This window comes from Oncorhynchus keta, chromosome 10, assembly GCF_023373465.1.
Source record: "Oncorhynchus keta strain PuntledgeMale-10-30-2019 chromosome 10, Oket_V2, whole genome shotgun sequence".
Classification (NCBI taxonomy): Eukaryota; Metazoa; Chordata; class Actinopteri; order Salmoniformes; family Salmonidae; genus Oncorhynchus; species Oncorhynchus keta.
The window spans coordinates 55,140,502-55,166,380 of NC_068430.1; the positions used below are offsets into that span (position 1 = coordinate 55,140,502).

The 25,879-nt window shown below is 42.7% G+C and overlaps 1 protein-coding gene and 1 non-coding gene across 7 annotated transcripts in view; one reads left to right on the forward strand and one right to left on the reverse strand.

Moving 5' to 3' along the window:
* The first annotated feature begins 3,985 nt into the window (after positions 1–3,985).
* On the forward strand, positions 3,986–4,057 carry trnaq-uug (transfer RNA glutamine (anticodon UUG)). Its single transcript has one exon. It is a non-coding gene; the product is annotated as a tRNA-Gln (tRNA).
* A 1,826-nt stretch (positions 4,058–5,883) lies between these two features.
* The window catches only part of LOC118388986 (tensin-2-like), an 83,113-nt gene continuing 63,117 nt past the window's right edge, over positions 5,884–25,879 (reverse strand). For 5 of the 6 annotated variants that reach the window (XM_052527307.1, XM_052527305.1, XM_052527304.1 and 2 more), the window contains 10 exons: positions 25,685–25,850; positions 23,049–24,172; positions 22,711–22,839; positions 22,274–22,366; positions 13,883–13,960; positions 13,565–13,642; positions 12,983–13,151; positions 8,805–8,873; positions 8,172–8,198; positions 5,884–7,781 (listed from right to left, as the gene is read on the reverse strand). In XM_052527307.1, coding sequence (XP_052383267.1) covers positions 7,634–7,781; positions 8,172–8,198; positions 8,805–8,873; positions 12,983–13,151; positions 13,565–13,642; positions 13,883–13,960; positions 22,274–22,366; positions 22,711–22,839; positions 23,049–24,172; positions 25,685–25,850 — 2,081 coding nt within the window. In that variant the 3' untranslated portion in view covers positions 5,884–7,633. The remainder of the gene's footprint in view (positions 7,782–8,171; positions 8,199–8,804; positions 8,874–12,982; positions 13,152–13,564; positions 13,643–13,882; positions 13,961–22,273; positions 22,367–22,710; positions 22,840–23,048; positions 24,173–25,684; positions 25,851–25,879) is intronic. The other variant, XM_052527306.1, reaches the window with a different exon arrangement.

Below are 25,879 nucleotides of genomic sequence, written 5' to 3' on the forward strand. Positions count from 1 at the left end.
TGATGGCAGCATTCGTGCAAAACTGAAAGCGCGAACCACCACTTTTAATCATGGCAAGGCGACTGGAAACATGACCGAATACAAACAGTGTAGCTATTCCCTCCACAAGGCAATCAAACAAGCAAAGTGTAAGTATAGAGACAAAGTAGAGTCGCAAATCAACGACACAAACACAAGACATATGTGGCAGGGTCTACAGTCAATCACGGATTGCAAATAGAAAACCAGCCCCGTCGAGGACATCGACGTCTTGGAATTTCTGACAGGTTGCCCCCAGGTGGTGAGGGTAGGAAACATCATCACCACCTAGCTGATCCTCAACACTGGGGGGTCCCACAAGGGTGCATTCTCAGCCCCTTCCTGTACTCCCTGTTCACCCATGACTGCGTGGCCATGCACACCTCCAACTCAATCATCAAGTTTGCAGACGACACTACAGTGGTAGTCTTGATTACCAACAACGACGAGACGGCCAACAGGGAGGTGGTGAGGGCCCTCGAAGTGTGGTGTCAGGAAAACAACCTCTCACGCAATGTCAACAAAACAAAGCAGATGATCATGGACTTCAGGAATCAGTAGAGCAAACACCCCCCTATCCCCATTGACGGTATAGTACTAGAGAAGGTGGAAGTTTTAAGTTCCTCAGCGTACACATCACGGACAAACTAAAATGGTCCACCCACACAGACAGCATGGTGAAGAAGGTGCAATAGCACCTCTTCAACCTCAGGAGGCTGAAGAAATTTGGCTTGTCACCTAAAACACTTAAACTTTTACAGATGCACAATCGAAGCAAACTACCTGCCCTCCAGGACACCTATAGCACCCGATGTCACAGGAAGGCCAAAAAGATCATCAAGGACAACAACCACCCGAGCCACTGCCTGTTCACCCCGCTATCATCCAGAAGGCGAGGTCAGTACAGGTGCATCAAAGCTGGGACCAAGAGACAAAAAAAAGCTTCTATCTCAAAGCCATCAGACTGTTAAACAGCCACCACTAACATTGTGTGGTTGCTGCCAACATACAGACTCAAATCTCTGGCCACTTTAATAAATGTAATAAACTGATTTAATAAAAGGTATCACTAGTCAATTTAAATAATGCCACTTTAATAATGTCTACATATCCTACATTACTCATCTCATTTGTATTTACTGTATTCTATACCATCTACTGCATCTTGCCTATGCCGCACGGTCGTCGCTCATCCATATATTTATATGCACATATTCTTATTCCTCCCTTTACATTTGTGTGTATAATGTAATCATTGTGAATTTGTTAGATTACTTGTTAGATATTACTGCACTGTCGGAACTAGAAGCACAAGCATTGCTACACTCGCAATAACATGTTTTTAAGATATAGATTTTTATTTTTTAATGTATTTTTTCTTCACACCTTGTTGTATTCAGCGCATTTGACACATTTTTATTTGATTTGAAATCAAAGATATTCAGTGCCTGTCCGACAATGCAAATAGTCTGAGTAGCCATATGATTAGATGTTCAGGAGTCTTATAGCTTGGGGGTAGAAGATGTTGAATAAACAACAAGAGGTTAACTAAAAGGTTTTCAGCATTCTATACATCATTTTGTAAACAAATACAGGCCATCACCTGGCGTACGGCCCAGTATGCAAAATTAGAGTACATTGAGCTTTTATGCTCTTTTCACACTCAGGTTGTACAATGTATTTGACACAATGAGATACATCTGATATTTGTCTGCACAAACATGTTTATGCAACTGTTATTTATTGTCAGTTACAAAAACAATCTGTTAAAGTATCGAAAGAAGGCAACATCATAAGGAAGAAATACTTTTTCCCCCCACACACGACTGTATACAAAGGTGTATACAAAGACAACTTTACTCTGCTCACTGATTGAACATTGCATAGTCAGTTGCGTGAAAAATAATTGACTTCTATCTCGTACTATGCAATGCAACTGAGATTCAGGCTATTTTTGGGGGTTGACATACAAATCAACTCAGAAAGAACTTTATGTTGTGAGTAACTGAAACTGCATCCAGATCATTTCGTTTGACGTCAGTTTAAGGGCTCCTTCAATGTAACCTTGAGTTCCTCCATGGAATGAAACATGACACTTAAATTTGAGGAAAGTCTCTAGTCCTGCTTTAATTACTTTTGATATTTATACTGCTGTAAAATGTATACGTTTCAGCAAAATTAGATCGTAGTCATATATTTATTACCGGCATGTCTTATAAGAGTGGGCTTTGCTTATACCTTATAATCCTGTGCAGCTTCATCTATGGGACAGAACTTGTGGTTTGCATGTTTTTTGTTGTTCTTTGACAACTCACAGGCTGTTTATCATTTGGACAGTACAGTTTGAGTTTTACTCTGTGCAGAATACAGAGCACCCCAGACCTGCTGAAGCTCTCTGACTCCTCCCGTGAGAAAGCCTCACACAGTTTCTTTAAAATCCGATTACAAGGAGGTTGTCCTGCTGAGGATCTTCTAGAAATGGGAATGTCCAGAATTCACTGAGACAGGCTTTACATAAGCTATGGCTACCCGACAGGTGGTCAGGATCCCTTAAGATGTTACAGCACACAGGACAGGATAAATCCTTTTCTTGGAGAGAATGTTTGGAAGACATAAAAAAAACAATCCTAGTCACAATCCTCTGTAATGGCCTCTGAAGGGAGAAATGCCTAACATTAGGCTACTTCATGTTTGTTTAGTCAGATGTGCTTTCAAATTTCAGTATTGATGCCATTTCCTCCTACTCTTCGGGGGTTGATTTCTTGTAGTCGTTGGAGTACGTTTTTGAGTCCTGTATCGTATTCTATGTCGAACATAGATAGCAGGTAAATTACACCTGTAGCTGATACAAGATGAATGTTAGTGTGAGCCGGGGGACTTTGTCCTGGAAAGTTGTCACGAGTTCACATGAGTCAGTCACATGAATTGTTAAGAATTTTATGTCTTGATGATGACTTATCACTGGCCAGAACCCTCCCCAAACTCTCTCTCTCTCACGCACACACACACACACACACACACATAAAGCACATATTATGGGATTTTCCAGTCATAACATACTTTTCTGTCAATGGGAAAGGATGCAATTAACAAGTCTTTGTTTGGAATGTTCACAAGGCCCAACAAGTATTTTTATTCACAATTCCCAGCTTTAACAAATCCATAAATACTGCCCATATAAAACACAAGTGGTTTGTAAGCCTAATTAGACCCAAAGATGTATTATTTACTGAATATTCAGTAACCCATAACCCTGGGCCGTAACTCTCTTGCCCCCTCTACAGACTATTTACAATTTAAGCCGCAATATTATAGCCAGGGCTAAGAAAGCAATGCCATCATGTACATGCAGCAAAACCACACTTACAGCAGAGCTAGCTAAACCAATAGGACGAAAAGGACGGCGATTAGAACGTTTTGCCTGCTATAGTATGTCATGCAGAATATCATGCAGAATCCGAGATTCTTCTACCTGCTTGTGGGATTGCCTTTTTTGGTTACATTTAGCTAACAGCCAGTTTAAATATGCTAGCGTTAGCTGGCTAGCTAATAGCTAGCTAGTGACTTTCGCTAGTTAGGACGAATATCAGCACCCTCAGCTAGCTGTTGAAAGCAGAAACGAAAACGACATATACATGCCTATTATCGGACGTATTATTTGTTAGCAAGCTACGTAGGAAAGCACTTCGGGAAAAGCTAGCTGCCATGCTTCTCTAATATATGCAGTACGCTAGCTGTTCAACTAAGCTAGCTGATTAATTAGCTTGTTTGGTAGCAATGTCTTTCTTTTGCCTAGCATTTCGGCATGCATGTTTTTGCAATTCCACGTTTAATATGTCTGTTGGCAAAATTGCTACTGAATTGCATTACCGACGCACGAGTAGCTATAACAGCATCTTGTAAAGAGTTTGACGGCACGTGCATGTACCGGATAAGAACCCAGGTTTTAGCTATTTCTCCTGCGAGTGGTCCTATGGTGTAATGGTTAGCACTCTGGACTTTGAATCCAGCGATCCGAGTTCAAATCTCGGTAGGACCTCGTCATTTTGAATAAAAATATCCTAACAGTTACACAAATATTATGGACAGTGAAATTATTGGTTGTTATCTCAGATGTGGATTTGTTGTCTCCTGTCAAAAGGTAAAATACAACAGTTGGTGGGTCTTCCGTACTAGGGCCCCCCCAAGTTTTTTAAGCATTTTTTTTAAATTAAAAACTACTTTTTAAAATCATTTGTATTTTCATTGTTGGACATAATAGACTGTAAAACAGGCAATCTGCTCCAATTGATTTTATTTTAATAAATCTTCTAAAGTATTCCCAAACATAATATATGTAATATATGCCATTTAGCAGACGCTTTTATCCAAAGCGACTTACAGTCATGTGTGCATACATTACAAACATAATAGACGTGATCGTATACAAACGTAAGCAAGGTTTGAAATTATGTTGTAGTCAAGCATATTTTGGGTTTGCGGTCAAATTTGCAGTCTCCAAATGATTTGTTATTATGTTCCAGCCCCCGTCCATCCCCTCAAGAAAAAAAATAGTCCCGCAGCTGAATCTAGTTGATGATCCCTGCCATAAATACAGTGCCTTCAGAAAGTATTCATACCCCTTGATTTATTCCACATTTTGTGTTACAGCCTGGATTCAATTTATATATTTTCCCTCACCCATCAACACACAATACCCCATAATGATTAAAGTAAAAAAGCGTGTTTTAAGAAATCTTAAATACAGAAATATCTATTTTACGTAGGTATTCACACCCCAAGTCAATACATGTTAGAATCATCTTTGGCAGCAATTACAGCTGAGTTTCTGGGTAAGTCTTAAGAAATTTTCACATCTGGATTGTACAATATGTGTACATTATAATTTTAAAATTCTAATAAGCCATTTAAGTCTAAAATCACCTTTGGCCTCGTGGTGAATTCCCTGAACGGTTTCCTTCCTCTCTGGCAAGTGAGTGAAGACGCCTGTATCTTTGATGGGACTGGATGTATTGATACACCATCCAACTTTAAGAACCAGCTATCTGAGCAGCTTACCGATCGCTGCAGCTGTACACAGCCCATCTGTAAATAGCCCATCCAACTAAATAACTTATCCCCATATTGTTTAAAAAAAAAAAAAAAAAAAAAAAAAAAAACTTTTTGCTCATTTGCACACCAGTATTTCTATTTGCACATTATCATCTGCACATCTATCACTCCTGTGTTAACTTGACAAATTGTAATTACTTCGCTACTATTGACCCATTCATTGCCTTACCTCCTTACTACATTTGCATACACTGTATACAGAATTTTCTATTGTGTTGTTGACTATACTTTTGTTTATCCCATGTGTAACTGTGTTTTTTGTCGCACTTTGCTTTATCTTGGCCAGGTCGCAGCTGTAAATGAGAACTTGTTCTCAACTGGCCTACCTGGTTAAATAAAGGTGAATTTAAAAAATACAAATTATGTGACTTGTTGAGCAAATCTCTACTCTTGAACTTATTTAGGCTTTCCTTAAAGTGGTGAATACTTATTGACAAGACGTTTTTGATTAATTTGTCAACGTTTCTGAAAACATAATTCCACCTTGACATTATGGGGTATTGTGTGTAGGACAGTGACACAAAATCTTAATTTAATCCATTTGAAATTCAGGCTGTAATAAAATGTGGAAAAATTCAAAGGGTGTGAATACTTTCTGTAGGCACTGTACATGGTTTACCACCACTAAACATAGCTCTAGTATGTTTTTATTGGTTCTGAAGGCCTATTAGTATTTAGGTGGATCTACTAAAATCCCTTGGAAATATCACAACATTTTTGTGAGGTAATTTCAATTAAGGCAGACAGAACACATTTTCCCCCAACCCTTTATTTACTACATTTCCAGTTTAAAATATCAATGTTTTTCATATACTGCTTTGTTATAAACTTTATCAGAGACTGAAAATATATCATAAACTCCATATGAAAAATACAAACAATAAATCATTCATCTAAATACTGCAACGATTGTCATGTAAAACACTCGATATCAAAACAGCACACAAAAAGTATACAGGAATCAAACCTCAATAATAAAATATTCCTTTACAAAACAAAATACGAGTGCTTGGTTGTCTATGGCTTCAGCGTTATATATGGCTATACAGTATGTTTGGTTTAATACAAAGCAAATTGCAGGTCCAGGAAATTGGATCATAAAACATGTGGCCCAAGATAATCTCTAGTTCAATCTATTCTGTCATGGTTTTCTTTTATCTTGCTGTAGGATGTTCAGCTACGACTCATCTTAAGTTACAGTTGACTGCAAGGTTCACTAGCAGGTTGATTTAGTTTACATACAGTATTAAATATATTTAGATGTTTGAAAAATATATTTTAGGGGGAAAAGAGTATTTTCTGATTCTTAATGCAAGGCCCATATCACTTTGGACATGGTGTGCTATGCTCACATTTATTAATCGCTACATTGAAGTGCAAAACGCACCATTGTTAAATAAATACATAAACATAGTGTAGGATAGTTCTTCTATGGTTTGGAAAATATTCTTTGGGATATGGTGTGTAAATTTAATCTTTAATTAAAAAACATCAGAGTTCATATCAATATAGCATTTAATCAACTCTTCAAATAGCTCTCTTCATATTCCTCTCCATGGGATCACTTGCTTATCCGCTCTTTGGCATGCCAGCTTAATGTAACCACCTCAGTACTGGCATGATAGAAAAAAAAACATAATAAAGACCATGGTCATGTTCATTAGGGCACGCAAGGGAAAACATTTTAAAAAGGTTTCGTAACAGAAAATGAAAATGAGAAAGTCCAGGTTATCCTTTGTTTCAATACATAATGAACACGACCCAGGATATGTTGCCATTCCAGTTCAACTATAAACGCAATAAAAATGACTCCGATTCCATTTCTGACATTCCATTACACACTCACACATTTACTATAACCAGCTTCTGTGCTGTTTTGTCCAACTCGTCAAAGAGGTTGACTATACAGAAATCGGGTAACATAATACTGACCAATAAAAAGTGATCTTCCAAATCTGCTTGTGTGCAAACTGGGTAGTCATTGACATTGTACAGGCTTTTTTATAAGGCTTGCCTATTTAAAATTACACATACTTCATAGTCATACAAACATGATTAAATGAAAGGTGATGTCAAACAGTAGCTGAATGGACCCCCCAAAATAAGTATATATAAAGCTCACCCGGTAGAGGTGGTGTTAATCGACTCACTTAACTGTAGAGGAAAAGCTTAACTCTGTATCACCTCAAGATATATTCTCTAACATACCGTCTTGATGGACATGATGCATGTCCAATCCTGTTCCTCTCCTGGACCAGTGGACAGCTATCTTCAATCATGAACACACACAAACACACACCAATTTGCAGACCCATACCCACCACTTTGTACACACACTCACCAATTTGTACACACAAACACATCGACAAATTTGCAGAAACGCATACCCAACCATTATCGCCCACCAATTTACACACTGTGACCCACACACTGTTATCCCCTGTTGTGGCTCTTGCTCTGGGGGGCCCTAGCTCATCTGCGTTGCTGCTGGGGGGGCTCTAGCTCATCTGCGTTGCTGCTGGGGCCCCAGCATGACCTTGTTGATAAAGTTGACGATGGCTACAGCTGGCTGCTCCGGGTCCATCTCAGCGAACAGGTGACACACGTTCTCGGATGCGCTGCCAGTCCGCCTGGCCACAAAACCAAACACCCTACAGGAGAGAGGGATGATGAGAGAGAAAAAGGGGGGGGGGGGGTGAAAGGAGGTGATGAAAGGGGACCAGAAAAAGGATGGCGTAGGAGATTAGTTCAACAGACAGGTGAATCAAAGAGAACAGGTTTTCTGGTTGTTGTTTTACGATCTATGATGGTAGCAGAGTTCCCTTTTTCAGTGCGCTCATTGTGTTCTTCTAATGAGAATCACAGATATGAGAAGAACCGTGGGGCATCACTTGACTTTAATTCACTTTAAATGATCTTTTAAGGATCATTCAATGTAAGGATCAATTTGATAAAAAGTAATATTTTCTAAAAGTGGATACTGTTGGATAAATTGCCATGCACACACACAGACAAGCAGAGAGACACACACATGCACTTACTTGCTTGACTTATCAAAATTAGTCCACCTGAAGCAGACAGACAGGCAGAGAGACAGGGACATAAAGACAAGGCTTAGATAATCACATGGATGCACGAGACAGATAGAGCTTTTCAAATACACCAAAAAGAGCAGTCATACAGTTACAGCTGTTGTACTTAACCAGAAAAAATTATACTATAGTTGCACATTGCACAAACAGGTTTATACTGTACCAGTATTTAGAAACATTAATAGAAGTCCTTCAAGCTGTAGCAGTCATAATAGCTCAATACAGGGTTAATACTGTTATTAACCCTACAACATTTAGCCAGGGTTGGGATCAATTAGATTTGAAATAACAATGAACGAAATGAATTGACCCCAACCCTAAACTACATTGCAATATCTGTTTACCAAATGAAGCAGTGTTTAGAAATGACAAAACACAAGGTCAACTTCGCTACATAGCTAAAGACCCTTATGGTCTGTATTTGCTCAAACACATAATTTGTTACTGTTCATTCGGTGGTATTCACATAGAAACACGATCTATGTAACAGTGGTTGCATATAGGCATAAAGCCAGTGTCAGAACCTATCGTTCCATGTGTTGTCTAAAGGTTACTCTAACGTTTGCCTGACGTTGGGCCCACCTCTGGTCCTGAGGCTCCACGCTGCTGAAGGTCACACTGTTGATGGGGTAGTGTCTCCTGAAAAATAGCCTGCATAGAGGAAAAGATAAGAAACGTGGGTAAAAAGAGATGGGGAGGGGGGACAGGGACAGTCAGAGGATGATAGTGTGCATACCTAAACAAGAAGATAGCTTTACGGAGGTAGAGTTACATTAAAAATGAATATAAAGAATTTGGTTAGTTATGAGAATAGGCGCCAGCAATGATAAACATAAGTTATTCTGTACACTCAAAGAAATTCCATGTGACAGAAATATATAATGTAAAAGTATTTTGACACTATGTTTAAAATCACTTTAAATTGTTTTAAACGTATAAAAAGTTGGATAAGATTTGAAACACAGGAATCAAGACATCTATCTACATACGATAGCCATAGGACCTGGAATGGTGTTGGATGGAATAGTGGTCGTTTTACAGGCTCGAGACTATCCTATCAACGTGATCTGAATAACTGTAACGTCAGGGAAACTCAAGGGAGGGTGTGTGTGTCTCTTAATAACAAGCTGGTGCGCGATCTCTTATCTGAAGGATGTCTTGAGGCTCTGCTCTCCTGAGTTAGAATAGCCCATGATAAGCTGTAGACCATGCTATTTACCAAGAGAGTTTTCATATATATTTTTCGGAGATGTCTATTTAACACCACAAACCGATTCTGGCACTAAGACCACACTCAACGAGCTGTATAGTGCCACATGCAAACAAGAAAATGCTCATGCAGAGGTGGCGCCCCTTCATGACCGGTGATTTTAATGCAGGAAAAATGAAAAACGTTTGAGTTAGTTTCGACCAGCATGCCACCTGTGCAACAAGAGGTGAAAAAACTCTAGAACACCTTCACTCCACACAAAGAGACACATACAAAGTTCTCCCTCACCCTTCATTTGGCAAATCTGACAATAAATCTATCCTCCTGATTCCTGCTCACAAGCAAAAATTCAAACAGGAAGTAACAGTGACGTGCTCAATAAGGAAGTGGTCCGATGAAGCGGATGCTAAGCTACAGGACTGTTTTTCTAGCACAGAATGGAATATGTTCCAGGATTAATCCGATGGCATTGAGGTTTGAGTTGAGTTTACCACATCAGTCACCGGTTAATAAGTGCATTGATGACGTTGTCCCCACAGTGACCATACGTACATATCCCAACTAGAAGCCATGGATTACAGGCAATATCCGCAATGAGCTAAAGGCTAGAGCTGCCGCTTTCAAGGAACAGGACACTAACACGGATGCTTATAAGAAATCCCGCTATGCCTTGCGACGAACCATCAAACAGGCAAAGCGTCAATACAGGACCAAGATTGAATCCTACTACATCGGCTTTGACGCTCCTCGGATGTGGCAGGGCAAGCAAACTACCAGATTACAAAGGGAAACCCACCCATGAGCTTTCCAGTGAAGGGAGCCTACAATACGAGCTAAATCCCTTCTATGCTCGTTTCCAGGCTAGCAACACTGAACCATGCATGAGAGCACTAGCTGTTACGGACGACTGCATGATCAGCCAATGTGAGTAAGTCCTTTAAACGGGTTAACATTTACAAGCCCGCAGACGGATTACCAGGACGCGTACTCAGAGCATGAGCTGGCCAGCTGGCAAGTGTCTTCAACATTTTCAACCTCTCACTGACCCAGTCTAATACCTACATGTTTCAAGCAGACCACCTTAGTCCCTGTGCCCAAGAATTCCAAAGTACCCTGTCTAAATGCCTATCGTCCCATAGCACTCACATCTGTAGCCATGAAATGCTTTGAAAGGCTGGCCATGGCTCACATCAACCCACTCCAATTTGCATACCGCCCCAACAGGTCCACAGATGACGCAATCTCTATTGCGTACCCTTTCCCACCTTGGACAAGAGGAACACCTATGTGAAATTGCTGTTCACTGACTACAGTTCAGTGTTCAACACCAAAGTGCCCTCCAAACTCAACTAAGGACACTTTCCTGCTACCACACGGAAAGCGATACTGATGCACCAATTCTGGAACCAATGGGACCCTGAACAGCTTCTAACCCAAGTCATAAGACTGCTAAATAGTTAGTTAAATAGTTAACCAATAGCTACCTGGAATATATGCATTGACCCTTTTCACTAACTCTTGACTCATGTTACTGTGGACACCCCATCAAATGAGTGTATTCGGCTATTTCAGCCACACCTGTGCAATCGCCATAGACAAACATTGGCAGTAGAATGGCCTTACTGCAGAGCTCAGTCAAATCAAATCAAATGTATTTATATAGCCCTTCATACATCAGCTGATATCTCAAAGTGCTGTACAGAAACCCAGCCTAAAACCCCCAAAATCAAGCAATGCAGGTTTAGAAGCACGGTGGCTAGGAAAAACTCCATAGAAAGGCCAAAACCTAGGAAGAAACCTAGAGAAGAACCAGGCTATGTGGGGTGGCCAGTCTTCTTCTGGCTGTGCCGGGTGGAGATTATAACAGAACATGGCCAAGGTGTTAAAATGTTCATAAATGACCAGCATGGTCGAATAATAATAAGGCAGAACAGTTGAAACTGGAGCAGCAGCACGGCCAGGTGGACTGGGGACAGCAAGGAGTCATCATGTCAGGTAGTCCTGGGGCATGGTCCTAGGGCTCAGGTCCTCCGAGAGAGAGAAAGAAAGAGAGAATTCGAGAGAGCATATGTGGGGTGGCCAGTCCTCTTCTGGCTGTGCCGGGTGGAGATTATAACAGAACATGGCCAAGATGTTCAAATGTTCATAAATGACCAGCATGGTCGAATAATAATAAGGCAGAATAGTTGAAACTGGAGCATCAGTGACTTTCAATGTGGTACCGTCATAGGATGCCACCTTTCCAACAAGTTAGTTCGTCAAATTTCTGCCCTGCTAGAGCTGCTCTGGTCAACTGTAAGTGCTGTTGTTGTGAAGAGGAAACATCTAAGAGCAACAACAAGCTCACAGAACGGGATCGCAGAGTGCTGAAGCGCGCAGGACGTAAAAATTGTCCGTCCTCGGTTGCAACACTCACTACCAAGTTCCAAACTACCTCTGGAAGCAACGTCTGCGCAATAAACTGTTCGTTGGGAGCTTCATGTTATGGGTTTCTATGGCCGAGCAGCCGCACACAAGCCTAAGATCACCATGTGCAATTTCAAGCGTCGGCTGGAGTGGTGTAAAGAACTCCGCCATTGGACTCTGGAGCAGTGGACAAGTTCTCTCTGGAGTGATGAATGAAGCTTCACCCTCTGGCAGTCGGACGGGCGAATCTGGGTTTGGCAGGAGAATGCTACCTGCCCCAAAGCATAGTGCCAACTGTAAAGTTTGTTCGAGGAGGAATAATGGTCTGGAGCTGTTTTTCATGGTTCGGTCTAGTTCCCTTAATTCTATTGAAGGGAAAACGCTACAGCATACAATGAAATTCTAGACGATTCTGTGCTTCCAACTTTGTGGCAACAGTTTGGGGAAGGCCCTTTCCTGTTTCAGCATGACAATGCCCCCATGCACAAAGCGAGGTCCATACAGAAATTGTTTGCCGAGATCGGTGTGGAAGACCTTGACTGGCCTGCAGAGCCCTGGCCTGCAGAGCCCTGACCTCAACCCCAATGAACACCTTTGGGATGAATTGGAACGCCGACTGTGAGCCAGGCCCAATTACCCAACATCGGTGCCTGACCTCACTAATGCTCTCGTGGCTGAAGGGAAGCAAGCCCCCACAGCAATACTCCATCTAGTGGAAAGCCTTCCCAGAAGAGTGGAGGCTGTTATGGCAGCAAAGAGGGGATCAACTCCATATTAATGCCCGTGATTTTGGAATGAGATGTTTGAGAAGCAGGTGCCCACTTACTTTTGGTCATGGAGTGTATGTACTTATCTACCTAAATTACTTCGTACCCCTGCACATCGTTACTGGTCCCCCGTGTATATAGCAAAGTTATAGGTACTAATTTTGTATTTATTCCTTGTGTTATTATTTTTCTATTTTTCTATTACTTATATATGTTTTTCTCTGCATTGCTGGTAAGGACGCCTTAATAAGCATTTCACTGTTAGTCTACATCTGTTGTTTCCAAAGCATGTGACAAAAAAAACTGTACTTGATTTTGGATGTAAACAGACTAGGTTAGGCAGATATAGGCCTAATCTTAAGCCAGGTAGTACACACCTTCTCTGGCTGTCGGTCAGCGTGATACCCTGAGTGGACACTTTGAAGTGGACCACTGTGGCTGTGGGCCGAGGACTCTGGGTCAGAGTGCACCTGGTCGCCTTGGAGACAGCTTGAGGCCCGGTCAGTGACTCTGTCTCCACAGAGTTCAGGTAGAGTACGTTACAGGCTGGAGGGAGATGGGGATGGAGAGGGGGAGAGAGAAAGAGAGGGAGAGTCAGAGAGATAGGGGGGTGAGAGATGGAGGGAGGGAGAGGTTAGGGAGAGAGAAAGAGAGAGAGGGAGGGAGATTAGGAATGATGGATTTCCATGGATTAACATGAGCAGTATTTAGAGATGGAATTAGGTCATGTCACACCTACACAAGGCAAACCTAATTTGAGAGGAGCTTGCCGAGCTTAATGCAATGATAGACAGTGAGTGTGGATTGACGTAAATGGGGTTGGTATATTTGTTAAATCATGCTAGCATTCCACACTGTTTTCCTATCTCTCTGTGGTGATTCAGGTACCTAGAGACACCACTACTGGCGAAAACCTGCATTGCAGCTGTATTTGACCCTTGAACCTTTAACTCTCTCACCTGCACCCTGTTTGAGGAGGTCTGCTGCAGTACTGGTGTTGCTGGCACTATGCATCTCCTGCAGCTCTCCAACCAGATCTGGAAAACAGTGATGTTAGGACAACATTTTCCCATGACTCACCTTAAAACCATGCAAACACTGTGTACATACGTACACAACACAAACACACTCCCAATACACACTTCACATGCACTTTCTGTAAATTGTATATCGTGTATTGCACACATATAGCTTATGCACTATTGATATACACATGTAGTATCTGCCCCATAATTGTTAGATAAAAAGTGACTCCTTTGAAACATATAGGGATTTACCTTTCTCTGGGATGCACAAGGCACATGGCAGGGAGACAGGAGTGATGGAGTGCTGGTACACTAAGGCAGATAAACTTCCTAAAACACATACGATCAGATCAGCACAGGTATAGGAGACGAGGAAGGGAAGTTCCCATTTTCACAATAAATCCAATCAAATTTGTCACATGCTCCGAATACAGCAGGTATTCAGGTACAGGTACAGCAGGTACACCTTACCGTGAAATGCATACTTACAAGCCCTTATCCAACCATGCAGTTCAAGAAAGAGTTAAGAAAATATTTACTAAAAAAACTAAGTAAATATAAAATAAAAAGTGACAATAAAAATGAGCCTATATACAGGGGGTACCGATACTGAGTCATTCTGCGGGGGTACAGGTTAGTCGAGTTGAGTTATTTTGTACATTTAGGTAGGGGCAAAGTGACTATGCATAGATAATAAACAGCGAGTAGCAGCAGTGTAAAAACAAAGGGAGGCGGCGGGTGTCAATGTAAATGGACGGATGATCCATTTGATGAATTGTTCTGCAGTCTATTTGGCTTGGGGGAAGGAGCTGTTAAAATACGTCTTGACGCACCCATCCCGTTAGCGGGATCATTTTCATCAATACCCGCTGAATTGCAGCGCACCAAATTCAAATTAAATTACTAAACATATTTAATTTTCATAAAATCACAAGTGCAATATAGCAAAACACAGCTTAGCTTGTTGTTAATCCACCTGGTGTGTCAGATTTCAATACAGCTTTTCCGCGAAAGCATAACAAGCTTTTATGTAAGAACATCTCTCTCAGTAGACAAAATATTACAAACACCTAGAAGCCAAGTAGATTGGTCACGAAAGTCGGAAAAGCAATAGATTAAACCGCTTACCTTTGATGATCTTCGGATGTTTGCACTCACGAGACTCCCAGTTACACGATAAATGTTATTTTTGTTCCATAAAGATTATTTTTATATCCAAAATACCTCCATTTGTTTGGCGCATTATGTTCAGAAATCCACATGCTCGAGCGGTCACGACATCGCAAACGAAAATTCCAAATAATATCCGTAATGTCCACAGAAACATGTCAAACGTTTTTTATAATCAATCCTCCGGTTGTTTTTAAAATATATAATCGATAATATATCAACCGTGACTGTCGCTTTTTCAATAGGAGAGGGAGAGACAATGCCTGCCCCACTCTGTTGCGCAAGCAAAACTCTGCGAACACCCAGGTATCCACTTTCAAAATAAAAGCCTGAAACGATGTTTAAAGACTGTTGACACCTTGAGGAAGCCATAGGAAAAGGAATCTGGTTGATATCACTTTAAATGGAGGCAAGGCATCCAATGGAACAGAGAGCTTTCAGGAAATACAGCACTTCCTGGTTTGATTTTCCTCAGGTTTTCGCCTGCAATATCAGTTCTGTTATACTCACAGACAATATTTGGACCGTTTTGGAAACTTTAGGGTGTTTTCTATCATAATCTGACAATTATAAGCATATTCTAGTTTCTGGGCCTGAGAAATAGGCAGTTTCAAATGGGTATGTTTTTTAGCCAAAAAAATGAAAATCCTGCCCCCTACACTTAAGAAGTTTTTAAGGAGCCTTTTGGTGCTTACTTGGCGCTCCGGTACCGCTTGCCGTGCGGTAGCAGAGATTACAGTCTATAGCTGTGTTCAAATACCCATACTAACATACTGTATACTACATTCTTAATGAGTATATACTACATATCATTAGTTTATTTTAGTATACTGTAAAAGGAACAGTATCCTTTCAGTTGAGCGTACTAGCTTTTCGCCAGTCTCCCAGAAGTTGATGCTGTTGCTATGCAACATCTTGCTAGCTAATTAGCATAGCACATTACTAGTTAGACATTTTACGACTTCGTGTGTGTTCTTAAATTCAATCTGGAGTGCCAGAGTGCGCTCGTTGTCAGATTGTCCGTTTGTAAATTCAGAGCGCACACTGGACGCTCAGGCCGAGGAGTAGGGTTGATTTGAGCATTCTGACCTTACAACGGCAATCAAGCACCCAAGCTAAAGTTGGGTAGAGTGACCACTCTGACCATTTTACTCGCCTTAGCAGAGCTGGTTAGGCTGTTTTCATGTTATACAGAGCTTTAGTGACTGTTGCTGGCAACAATTTAATTACGCATTTTTGCCAACGTTAACTAAACACCAGCCATATCCAACCGGTGTTGGGAGCTCGTAAATTCATTAATCTCGCTCTGGTACACTCAGACAAGAGGGCTCTGAAATCGGAGAAGATAGCCAAAGCGAATTTATGAAAGCACCCGATTGTCCATTGAGAACCCACAACGACTATTCAATTTAGCTAAACTAAGAATGAAGGGAATAATAAAGTCAATAAATGTTGCATAGTTAGATAGCATGTAGTTTATATACTGGCAAGTTTGATTTTAAGTAGCCAATTTACGTTAGGTAACTAGCTAACATACCGGTACATACTGCTGTAATGATATGCTATGTGGTTCGTAAGGACAGCGTAGCTAAAAAATTGTCAGCAAACATAACGTGCAAGGTAACTTATTTGAAAAGTAATAACTTGATTACATTGCTCAACATTTGGTTAACATTTGTCATAATGAGTTAAAGCAATGAATTTGTAAACACTATCGTTGGCTGCATTTTTACCGCTATGTTCTTAAAATCTGAAACGATGTGAAGCCACGCCCATTTCCTGAATAATTGCATTATTTATTTTTTGTATTTCACCTTTATTTAACCAGGTAGTCAAGTTGAGAACAGGTTCTCATTTACAAGTGCGACCTGGCCAAGATAAAGCAAAGCAGGTCGACACATACAACAACACAGAGTTACATATGGAGTAAAACAAACATACAGTCAATAATACAGTAGAAAAATAAGTCTATATACAATGTGAGCAAATTAGGTGAGATAAGGGAGTAAAAGGTCATGGTGGTGAAGTAAATACAATATAGCAAGTAAAACACTGGAATGGTAGATTTGCAGTGGAAGAATGTGCAAAGTAGAGATAGAAATAATGGGGTGCAAATGAGCTAAATAAATAAATACAGTAGTGGGAGAGGTAGTTGTTTGGGCTAAATTATAGATGGGCTATGTACAGGTGCAGTAATCTGTGAGCTGCTCTGACAGCTGGTGCTTAAAGCTAGTGAGGGAGAAAAGTGTTTCCAGTTTCAGAGATTTTTGTAGTTCGTTCCAGTCATTGGCAGCAGAGAACTGGAAGGAGAGGCGGCCAAAGGAAGAATTGGTTTTGGGGGTGACCAGAGAGATATACCTACTGGAGCGTGTGCTACAGGTGGGTTCTGCTATGGTGACAAGCGAGCTGAGATAATGGGGGACTTTACCTAGCAGGGTCTTGTAGATTACCTGGAGCCAGTGGGTTTGGCAACGAGTATGAAGTGAGGGCCAGCCAACGAGAGCGTACAGGTCGCAGTGGTGGGTAGTATATGGGGCTTTGGTGACAAAACGGATGGCACTGTGATAGACTGCATCCAATTTATTGAGTAGGGTATTGGAGGCTATTTTGTAAATGACATCGTCGAAGTCGAGGATCGGTAGGATGGTCAGTTTGACAAGTATATGTTTGGCAGCATGAGTGAAGCGTGCTTTGTTGCGAAATATGAAACAAATTCTACATTCAACTTTGGATTGGAGATGTTTGATGTGAGTCTGGAAGGACAGTTTACAGTCTAACCAGACACCTAGGTATTTGTAGTTGTCCACATAAGTCAGAATCGTCCAGAGTAGTGATGTTAGACGGGCGGGCAGGTGCAGGCAGCGATCGGTTGAAGAGCTTGCATTTCATTTTACTTGTATTTAAGAGCAATTGGAGGCCACGGGAGGAGAGTTGTATGGCATTGAAGCTCATCTGGTGGGTTGAAAACACAGTGTCCAAAGAAGGGCCAGAAGTATACAGAATGGTGTCGTCTGCGTAGAGGTGGACTCACCAGCAGCAAGAGCGACATCATTGATGTATACAGAGAAGAGAGTCGGTCCAAGAATTGAACCCTGTGGCACCCCCATAGAGACTGCCAGAGACCCGGACAACATGCCCTCCGATTTGACACACTGAACTCTATCAGAGAAGTCGTTGGTGAACCAGGAGAGGCAATCATTTGAGAAACCAAGGCTATCAGGTCTGCCGATGAGGATGTGGTGATTGACAGAGTCGAAAGCCTTGGCCAGGTCAATGAATACGGCTGCACAGTATTGTTTCTTATCGATGGCGGTTAAGATATCATTTAAGACCTTGAGCGTGGCTGAGGTGCACCCATGACCAGCTCTGAAACCAGATTGCATAGTGGAGAAGGTATGGTGGATTCGAAATGGTCTGTAATCCGTTTGTTGACTTGGCTTTCGAAGACCTTAGAAAGGCAGGGTAGGATGGATATAGGTCTGCAGCAGTTTGGGTCAAGAGTGTCTCTCCCCTTTTGAAGGGGGATGACCGCAGCTGCTTTCCAATCTTTGGGAATCTCAGACGACACGAAAGAGGTTGAACAAGCTAGTAATAGGGGTTGCAACAAATTTGGCAGATAATTTTAGAAAGGGTCCAGATTGTCTAGCCCGGCTGATTTGTAGGGGTCCAGATTTTGCAGCTCTTTCAGATCATCAGCTGACTGGATTTGGGAGAAGGAGAAATGGGAAAGGCTTGGGAGAGTAGCTGTGGGTGGTGCAGTGCTGTTGACCGGGGTAGGGGTAACCAGGTGGAAAGCATGGCCAGCCGTAGAAAAATGCTTATTGAAAATTCTCAATTATAGTGGATTTATCGGTGGTGACAGTGTTTCCTATCCTCAGTGCAGTGGGCAGCTGGGAGGAGGTGTTCTTATTCTCCTTGGACTTTAGTGTCCCAGAACTTTTTTGAGTTTTTGTTGCAGGAAGAAAATTTCTGCTTGAAAAAGCTAGCCTTGGTTTTTCTAACTGCCGGTGTATATTGGTTTCTAGCTTCCCTGAAAAGTTGCATATCAAGGGGGCTGTTCGATGTTAATGCAGAACGCCAAAGGATGTTTTTGTGTTGCTTAAGGGCAGTCAGGTCTGGAGAGAACCAAGGGATATCTGTTCCTTGTTCTAAATTTCTTGAATGCTTATTTAAGATGAGGAGTAATCTTCCAGCACTATTGTAAACCCACTGGAGTTAAAAGTCGAGGCAAAGGCATTTAAAAAAATAACCAGGCATCCTCTACTGACGGGATGAGATCAATATCCTTCCAGGATACCCTGGGTATGGGGGCAGAGGCTGGTCTATAGCATTATGGGCCCTAAAGTATGGAAATCTGCATGTGTACTTCATATTTTGCAGAATGACATCCAGGAACTTTTGGCATACTATATTTTTACTATGACCAATAAGCATAATATATACTAAATTCACGTCACAAATAGTATGGGTAATATGAGTATTCAAACACAGATTATGATTTGGTTTACAGAATTGTTTGGCCTTCCTCTGACACTGCCTAGTACATAGGTCCTGGATAGTAGGAAGCTTGGCCCCAGTGATATACTGGGCCGTACGCACTACCCTCTGTATCGCCTTACGGTCAGATGCTGAGCAGTTTCCATACCAGGCGGTGATGCAACCGGTCAGGGTGCTCTCGATGGTGCACACTGTGGAACTTTTTGAGGATCTGGGGAGCCATGTTCTCTCCCTATCATTGCAACTTCCAAGACGACCACTAATTAATCCTCTTTCCCCCTTCCTTTGACCTCACGCATCTCTGCATGATTCCTTCCCCCTGCATCCTTTGACTCTCCCAAATCTTTCTCTCCTGAGGAGGAAAAGGTGTTGTCATGCCCTCTTCACGACTGTCTTGGGTTGTGGTTGGACCATGATAGTTCGTTGGTGGACACCAAGGAACTTGAAACCCCCTCCACTGCAGCCCACCAATGTTAATGAGGCCTGTTTGGCCCGCATTTTCCTGTAGTCCATGATCAGCTCCTTTGTCTTGCTCACATTGAGGGAGAGGTTGTTGTCCTGGCACCACTGCCAGGTCTCTGACCTCCTCCTTATAGGCTGTTTCATCGTTGTTGATGATCAGGCCTACCACTGTTGTGTCGTCAGAAAAGTTATTGATGGTGTTGGCCACACTGTTGTGGGTGAAAAGGGAGTACAGGCGGGGACTAAGCACGCAACCGTGAGGGGTCCCGGTGTTGAGGATCAGCGTGGCAGATGTGTTGTTGCCTACCTGTCAGGAAGTCCTGGATCCAGTTCCAGAGGGAGGTGTTTTGTCCCATGGTCCTAAGCTTAGTGATGAGCTTTGTGGGCACTATGGTGTTGAACGCTGAGCTTTAGTCAATGAATAGCATTCTCACGTAGGTGTTCCTTTTGTCCAGGTGGGAAAGGGCAGTGTGGAGTGCAATTGAGATTGCATCATCTGTGGATCTGTTGGGTGGTATGTGAATTGGAGTGGGTCTAGGGTTTCCTGGATGATGGTGTCAAAGCACTTCATGGCTACCGACGTGAGTGGTAGGCAGGTTACCTTGGGAACAGAGACTATGGTGGTCTGCTTGAAACATATAGGTATTACAGACTCGGTCAGGGAGATGTGGAAAATGTCGGTGAAGACACTTGCCAGTTGGTCCACGCATGCTTTGAGTACAAGTACCTGGTAGTCTGTCTGGTCCCGCGGCTTTGTGAATGTCTACCTGTTTAAAAGGTCTTGCTCACATCGACTACCGAGAGCATGATCAAGCAGTCGTCCGGAACGGCTGGTGCTCTCATGCATGCTTCTTCATTGCTTGCCTCGAAGCGAGCATAAAAGGCCTTTAGCTCGTCTGGTAGGCTCCCGTCACTGGGCAGCTCGCGTCCCTTTATAGTCTAATAATTTGCAAGTCCTGCCACATCCAACGAGCGTCAGAGCCGGAGTAGTAGGATTCAATCTTAGTCCTGTATTGATGCTTTGCCTTTGATGGTGTAGCGTCCAGATTAGTGTCTCTAGCCTAAAGCTCGGAGTGGATGTTCCCTGTAATCCATGGCTTCTGGTTGGGATATGAACGTACGGTCACTGTGGGGACAATGTCGTCGATGCACATATTAATGAAGCCGGTGACTGAGGTGGTATACTCCTCAATGCCATTGGATGAATCCCGGAACATATTCCAGTCTTGGTTAGCAAAACAGTCCTGTAGCGTAGCATCCGCATCATCTGACCACTTCCGTATTGAGCGAGTCACTGGTACTTCCTGCTTTAGTTTTTGCTTGTAATCAGGAATAGGGGTGGATAGAATTATGGTCAGATTTGCCAAATGGAGGGTGAGGGAGAGCTTTGTATGTGTCTCGGTGTGTGGAGTAAAGGTAGTCTTGAGTTTTTTCCCCCTCTGGTTGCACATGTGACATGCTGGTAGAAATTTGGTAAAACGGATTTAAGTTTGCCTGCATTAAAGTCCCCGGCCACTAGGAGCGCAGCTTCTGGATGAGCATTTTCTTGTTTGCTTATGGCCTTATACAGCTCGTTGAGTGCCGTCTTAGTGCCAGCATCGGTTTGTGGTGGCAAATAGACGGCTACGAATAATAGATGATAACTCTCTTGTAGATAGTGTGGTCTACAGCTTATCATGAAGTACTCTACCTCAGGCAGGCAATATCGCAAGACTTCTTTTATTTTAGAAATAGCGCACCAGCTGTTATTTACAAATAGACACACACCCTGCCCCTCGTCTTACCAGATGTAGCTTCTCTGTCCGGCCGATGCACAGAATACCCAGTCAGCTCTATAGTGTCGCCGTTCAGGCACGACTCTGTGAGACGTAGGATATTCTTGAATCGTAGAATTATCCATTTTATTTTCCAGTGATTGCATGTTGGACAATAGTACTGATGGTAGTGGAAGTTTACTCACTCGCCTGCGAATTCTCAGAAGGCAGCCCTACCTCCACCCCCCTTTTCTCCATTCTTCACGCAAATGACGGGGGTTTGAGCCTGGTCTCGAGAAAGAAGTATATCCTTTGCATCGGACTCGTTAAAGTAAAAATCTTTGTCCAGTTCGAGGTGAGTAATCGCTGTTCTGATGTCCAGAAGCTCTTTTTGGTCATAGGAAACGGTAGCAGCAACATTATGTACAAAATACATTTTAAAAATCAGTTTTCAAACAATGCATAAAAAAACAAGCAAAATAGCACAGTTGGTTAGGAGCCCGTAAAACATCAGCCATCCCCTCCAGCGCCATTATACACTAGAGTCGAGTAGAGCTGTAATGCGCTGGCCTGGTTATGCAGCCACCATAGTTGCTGGAACCATGCTGTGAAGACAATGTCAACAAAAAATATCTGAGCCAGCTCAGTAGCTCTACGGTTTGGGTCTGCAGTGTATGATAGTGTGAAAAGGGAATTAGAGCAATGATTGACGTAAATGTGAGGCCAACAGCGACATCTGCAGGATGGAAATAGGACTCACCGAAATAGGACTCGTTCTGACAGCCCTTTATCTTGACCCCCCGCGAGCCTGTCTCTATGAGGAAATGTCTGACTAGCTGCGCCTGAGAATCGACTGAGACAGACAGAGAAAAGGAGGGAGGAAGGACGAGAAAGGGGGGTAGGGAGGAAGAGAGAGACAGAATGCGAGGAGGGAGAGAGAAGAGAGAGAATGAGACCTCAATGAATTCTAGGTAGTTGTAGAAGACAACACCTTGCCATAGTATCAAGAAAAACTATGCTGGTCATAGTAGTGAACAATTGGCATTGCCCAATAAGAACGATCTCCCTTTCTTTCGCTTAATCTTCCAACAAAATTAAATGATGATAAAGCAAAACAGTACAAAGTTAGTAAACTGTTACATGAACCAAAATCATGACCTTTGCCTTTTGGGAACAATAGATATGAATTGAATTTACGGCAAGCGTTGTTGACGTTGTTTGAAGGATGGCTGGCCACCTTGAGGGCCAGGCCGTAGGCCCCTTGGAAGGAGTTACTGTCCCGGATCAGGAAGGACCCTGGCTCCTTGTCCTTCAACACAGCGATGGCTACATGGAGGGAGAAGAAACATGTATTATGGAAGAAATGTGTTACTAAGACTTAGAGAAAAATATACACTACAACAGCGTTTCTCAACTCAATATAGTACCAGATGTTTCCATATAAACACAGTTGCAATTGACATTAGATCATGTGTTGGGGACTGTCCAAATAAAGTGAGACCCTTCAAAACCTCAGAAGAGGCCTGTGCCCTTACCTTGGTCTCTTGAGATGCTAGGCTTGTACCAGAACTTGGAGCTGTCCTGGACAAACTTGGCATTGACCTTGCTGCTCTCCACCACCTCCTCTCTGACACCAGGGTGTGCCAGTCCTCGTCTGACAGATGGGGGCAGCTCCCCCACCGAGGGTGAGAAAGTGACCTGGAGGAGGCTGGACTGAGGAGAGACCCCCATGGGTCCTATGGCACCCAGAGAGGCCCTGAGAAGAGACTGTGAACCATAACCATTGGGGGACCCTGGCATGGAGGACAGACGCCTCTTTTCAGGGAGGGGGGGCTGGGCGGCGGGGATGGTGACGGCGGTGTAGCCCGTGTAGGGGACGTGTGGCACATTGAGTAGAGGGTAGTAATAGGACGCCAAGGGAAAGGTTGGGGTGTTGTACCCATCTGGGACAGGCGATGGGGGTTTGGGGTCGCTGTCACTCACATGGGTCAGTCTTCGTTCAGCTGGGTCCGTGGCCAATGGAGAGGGCTGAGGGGAGGGGCGTCGCTCTGGGGAGCCAATGTAAAGATGCGGAGAGGGAGGGACGGAGCTGGGGCTGGAACAAGGGGTCAGGGATGTGCCACTGCCCTTTTCTGACAGGAGGGAGTCACTAGGGAGAGCGGTGCCATTGAGTTGCACTTGGACTGGGCCGAATGAATTCTTTGGGCTCTGGACGGAGGCAGCCTGAGTGGACATCTCAGTTCCGCTAGACCCCTTTGTTTCACTCTCTCCGACCTTCAATTCTCCGTCTTCAGCTGTAGTTGGAGGTGGATGTACACTTACAGTGTGCACTTGCGTTGAGCCAGTAGGGTTTACGCGTTCATTCGGCATCTGTATGTTCTCTTTAGAAGAAGAGATGTCATCTTGGTTTTGTGTCTCCACCAACGTTGGTGGTGTCGAGGAGTGTCCATTCGGCAGTGTCCATTCGGTTTCTGGTGTGCTACTGTTGCTGTTTGGCTCCCGCGTGGTGGAGTGGGAGGCTGTGGCTTCAGACATTGGGGCCACACTGAGGGACTCTATCAGCTGGGGCCCATGACTTGGCTCCTGGGGGCCTGCTGGAGGACTCCGGGTGGAACCCTCGGTGGGGTCACACATCTTCTCTCCATCTGGTTTCTTCTCACTAGAGCAGAGATATTAGAATGTTAGTTTCTACTCATTGACACATTTAAAAAGTACTAAAGCCAACGTAGAAGAGGTACGTGATGACACAGTACAGGGAAATGCCAACAGTACAGGGAACATAGTATTTGTAAATACAAAAAATGTGTTTTGTGATAAAACCGAATTTAAAGAGAAAGACTGAAAAGGTTTGTATTCTTTAATTATTATATAAGGTGAAATGTATTTCAACGACAAGTGGCATTGCCAGTTGTAATTGTATTGACTTCAAAGTCACAGTAATCATTAAATGCCCGTCCAGCATACAGTACATCACGTTATCACATAACAGTCAGTTCAAAATATATTGGCACCCTTGATAAAGATGAGCAAAAAATACTGTATAAAATAAATAAAATTACTGGCCTTTTTTGTATGGTCAAAAACATTTGGAAATGATGTTGTTTTATACTAATACAATTGCACAGAGAAAGAGATTGTGTTTAACAAGTGATATTTATTTTCTCTCAAAAACATAAAGGGTAAAAATGATGGCACCCCTGTTTTCAACACCTCACCTTGAGAGGATAACACAGAGTATTTTTCTCAAATGTTATATGAGATTGGAGAACACTTTGGGACAGAATACAGAATCTTCCCAGATCCTTGATATCTTCCATCTATGCCTATGGACTGCCCGCTTCAATTCAAACCACAGGGTTCCAGTCCAGAGACATTGCAAAATGTTAATTTTGTAGTCAATTTCGTTGTGGCTTTTGATGTGTGCTTGGGGCTATTGTCTTGCTGGAAGATCCACTTGCGGCCAAGTTTCAGCCTCTTGGCAGAGGCAACCAGATTTGTGGGCTAAAATGTCCTGGTACTGGACATGATTCCATTGACCTTAACAAGGGCCCCAGGACCATTGAAGTAAATTAAAATAGAGCTCTTTAGCCACGTACACCAGTGGTGGGTTTTGCATCGAAAGAAAGATGCATATGCAGAAAAGAACCCAATCCCTACTGTGAAATATGGTGGTGGATCTTTGATGTTATGGGGCTATTTTTCTTCCACTGTTCCTGGGGTCCTTGTTAACCCAGTATCAGACATTTTTGCTAAAAAAATCTCCTGCTACCATAACATTATTTTTTTTTTGGACAGCTGAAGAAAGCGCACACATTTCCTTCAGAAAATGTACTTGTTGTGGTTTAGTAATCTATCTTAGATGTAAGTGTTCAGTGCAGGCTGACTAGCATCTATTAAGTTACAAATGTCGAACAAATTAAATGTCCAAATCAACTTTAAAAAACAATAACAACCGTTTTGTAGATACTTTAAGAATAGCTGTAAAATAAAATGTTTTGGTTGTTGATTTTTTTGAAAAATGTGAAGCGGGGCATCCGTTATACAGTAAATAAAATGTTTGATTTGATTTGATTTGATTTGTAGGGAAAATGCTAAACTGACCAAAGATCAGCAACGAGAGGCAACTTCAGCCTATACCTGGATACATAACAGGAGGTTAAGGGTTACCCACCTGTCTTCACTGTGTGCAGGGCTGCTGGTGATAGTTGTGTAGTCTGGATCAGAGTCTGATAAGGGGGTGGGGCAAGCGGGCTGTCCATCAATCTCTGCTTGCCCCAATGACCCCTGGGAAGAAGAGTCCTCCATGCCCACACTGTTCTGCACCACCTCTGACACACCTATAATGAGTGAGAGAGAGAAAATGAGG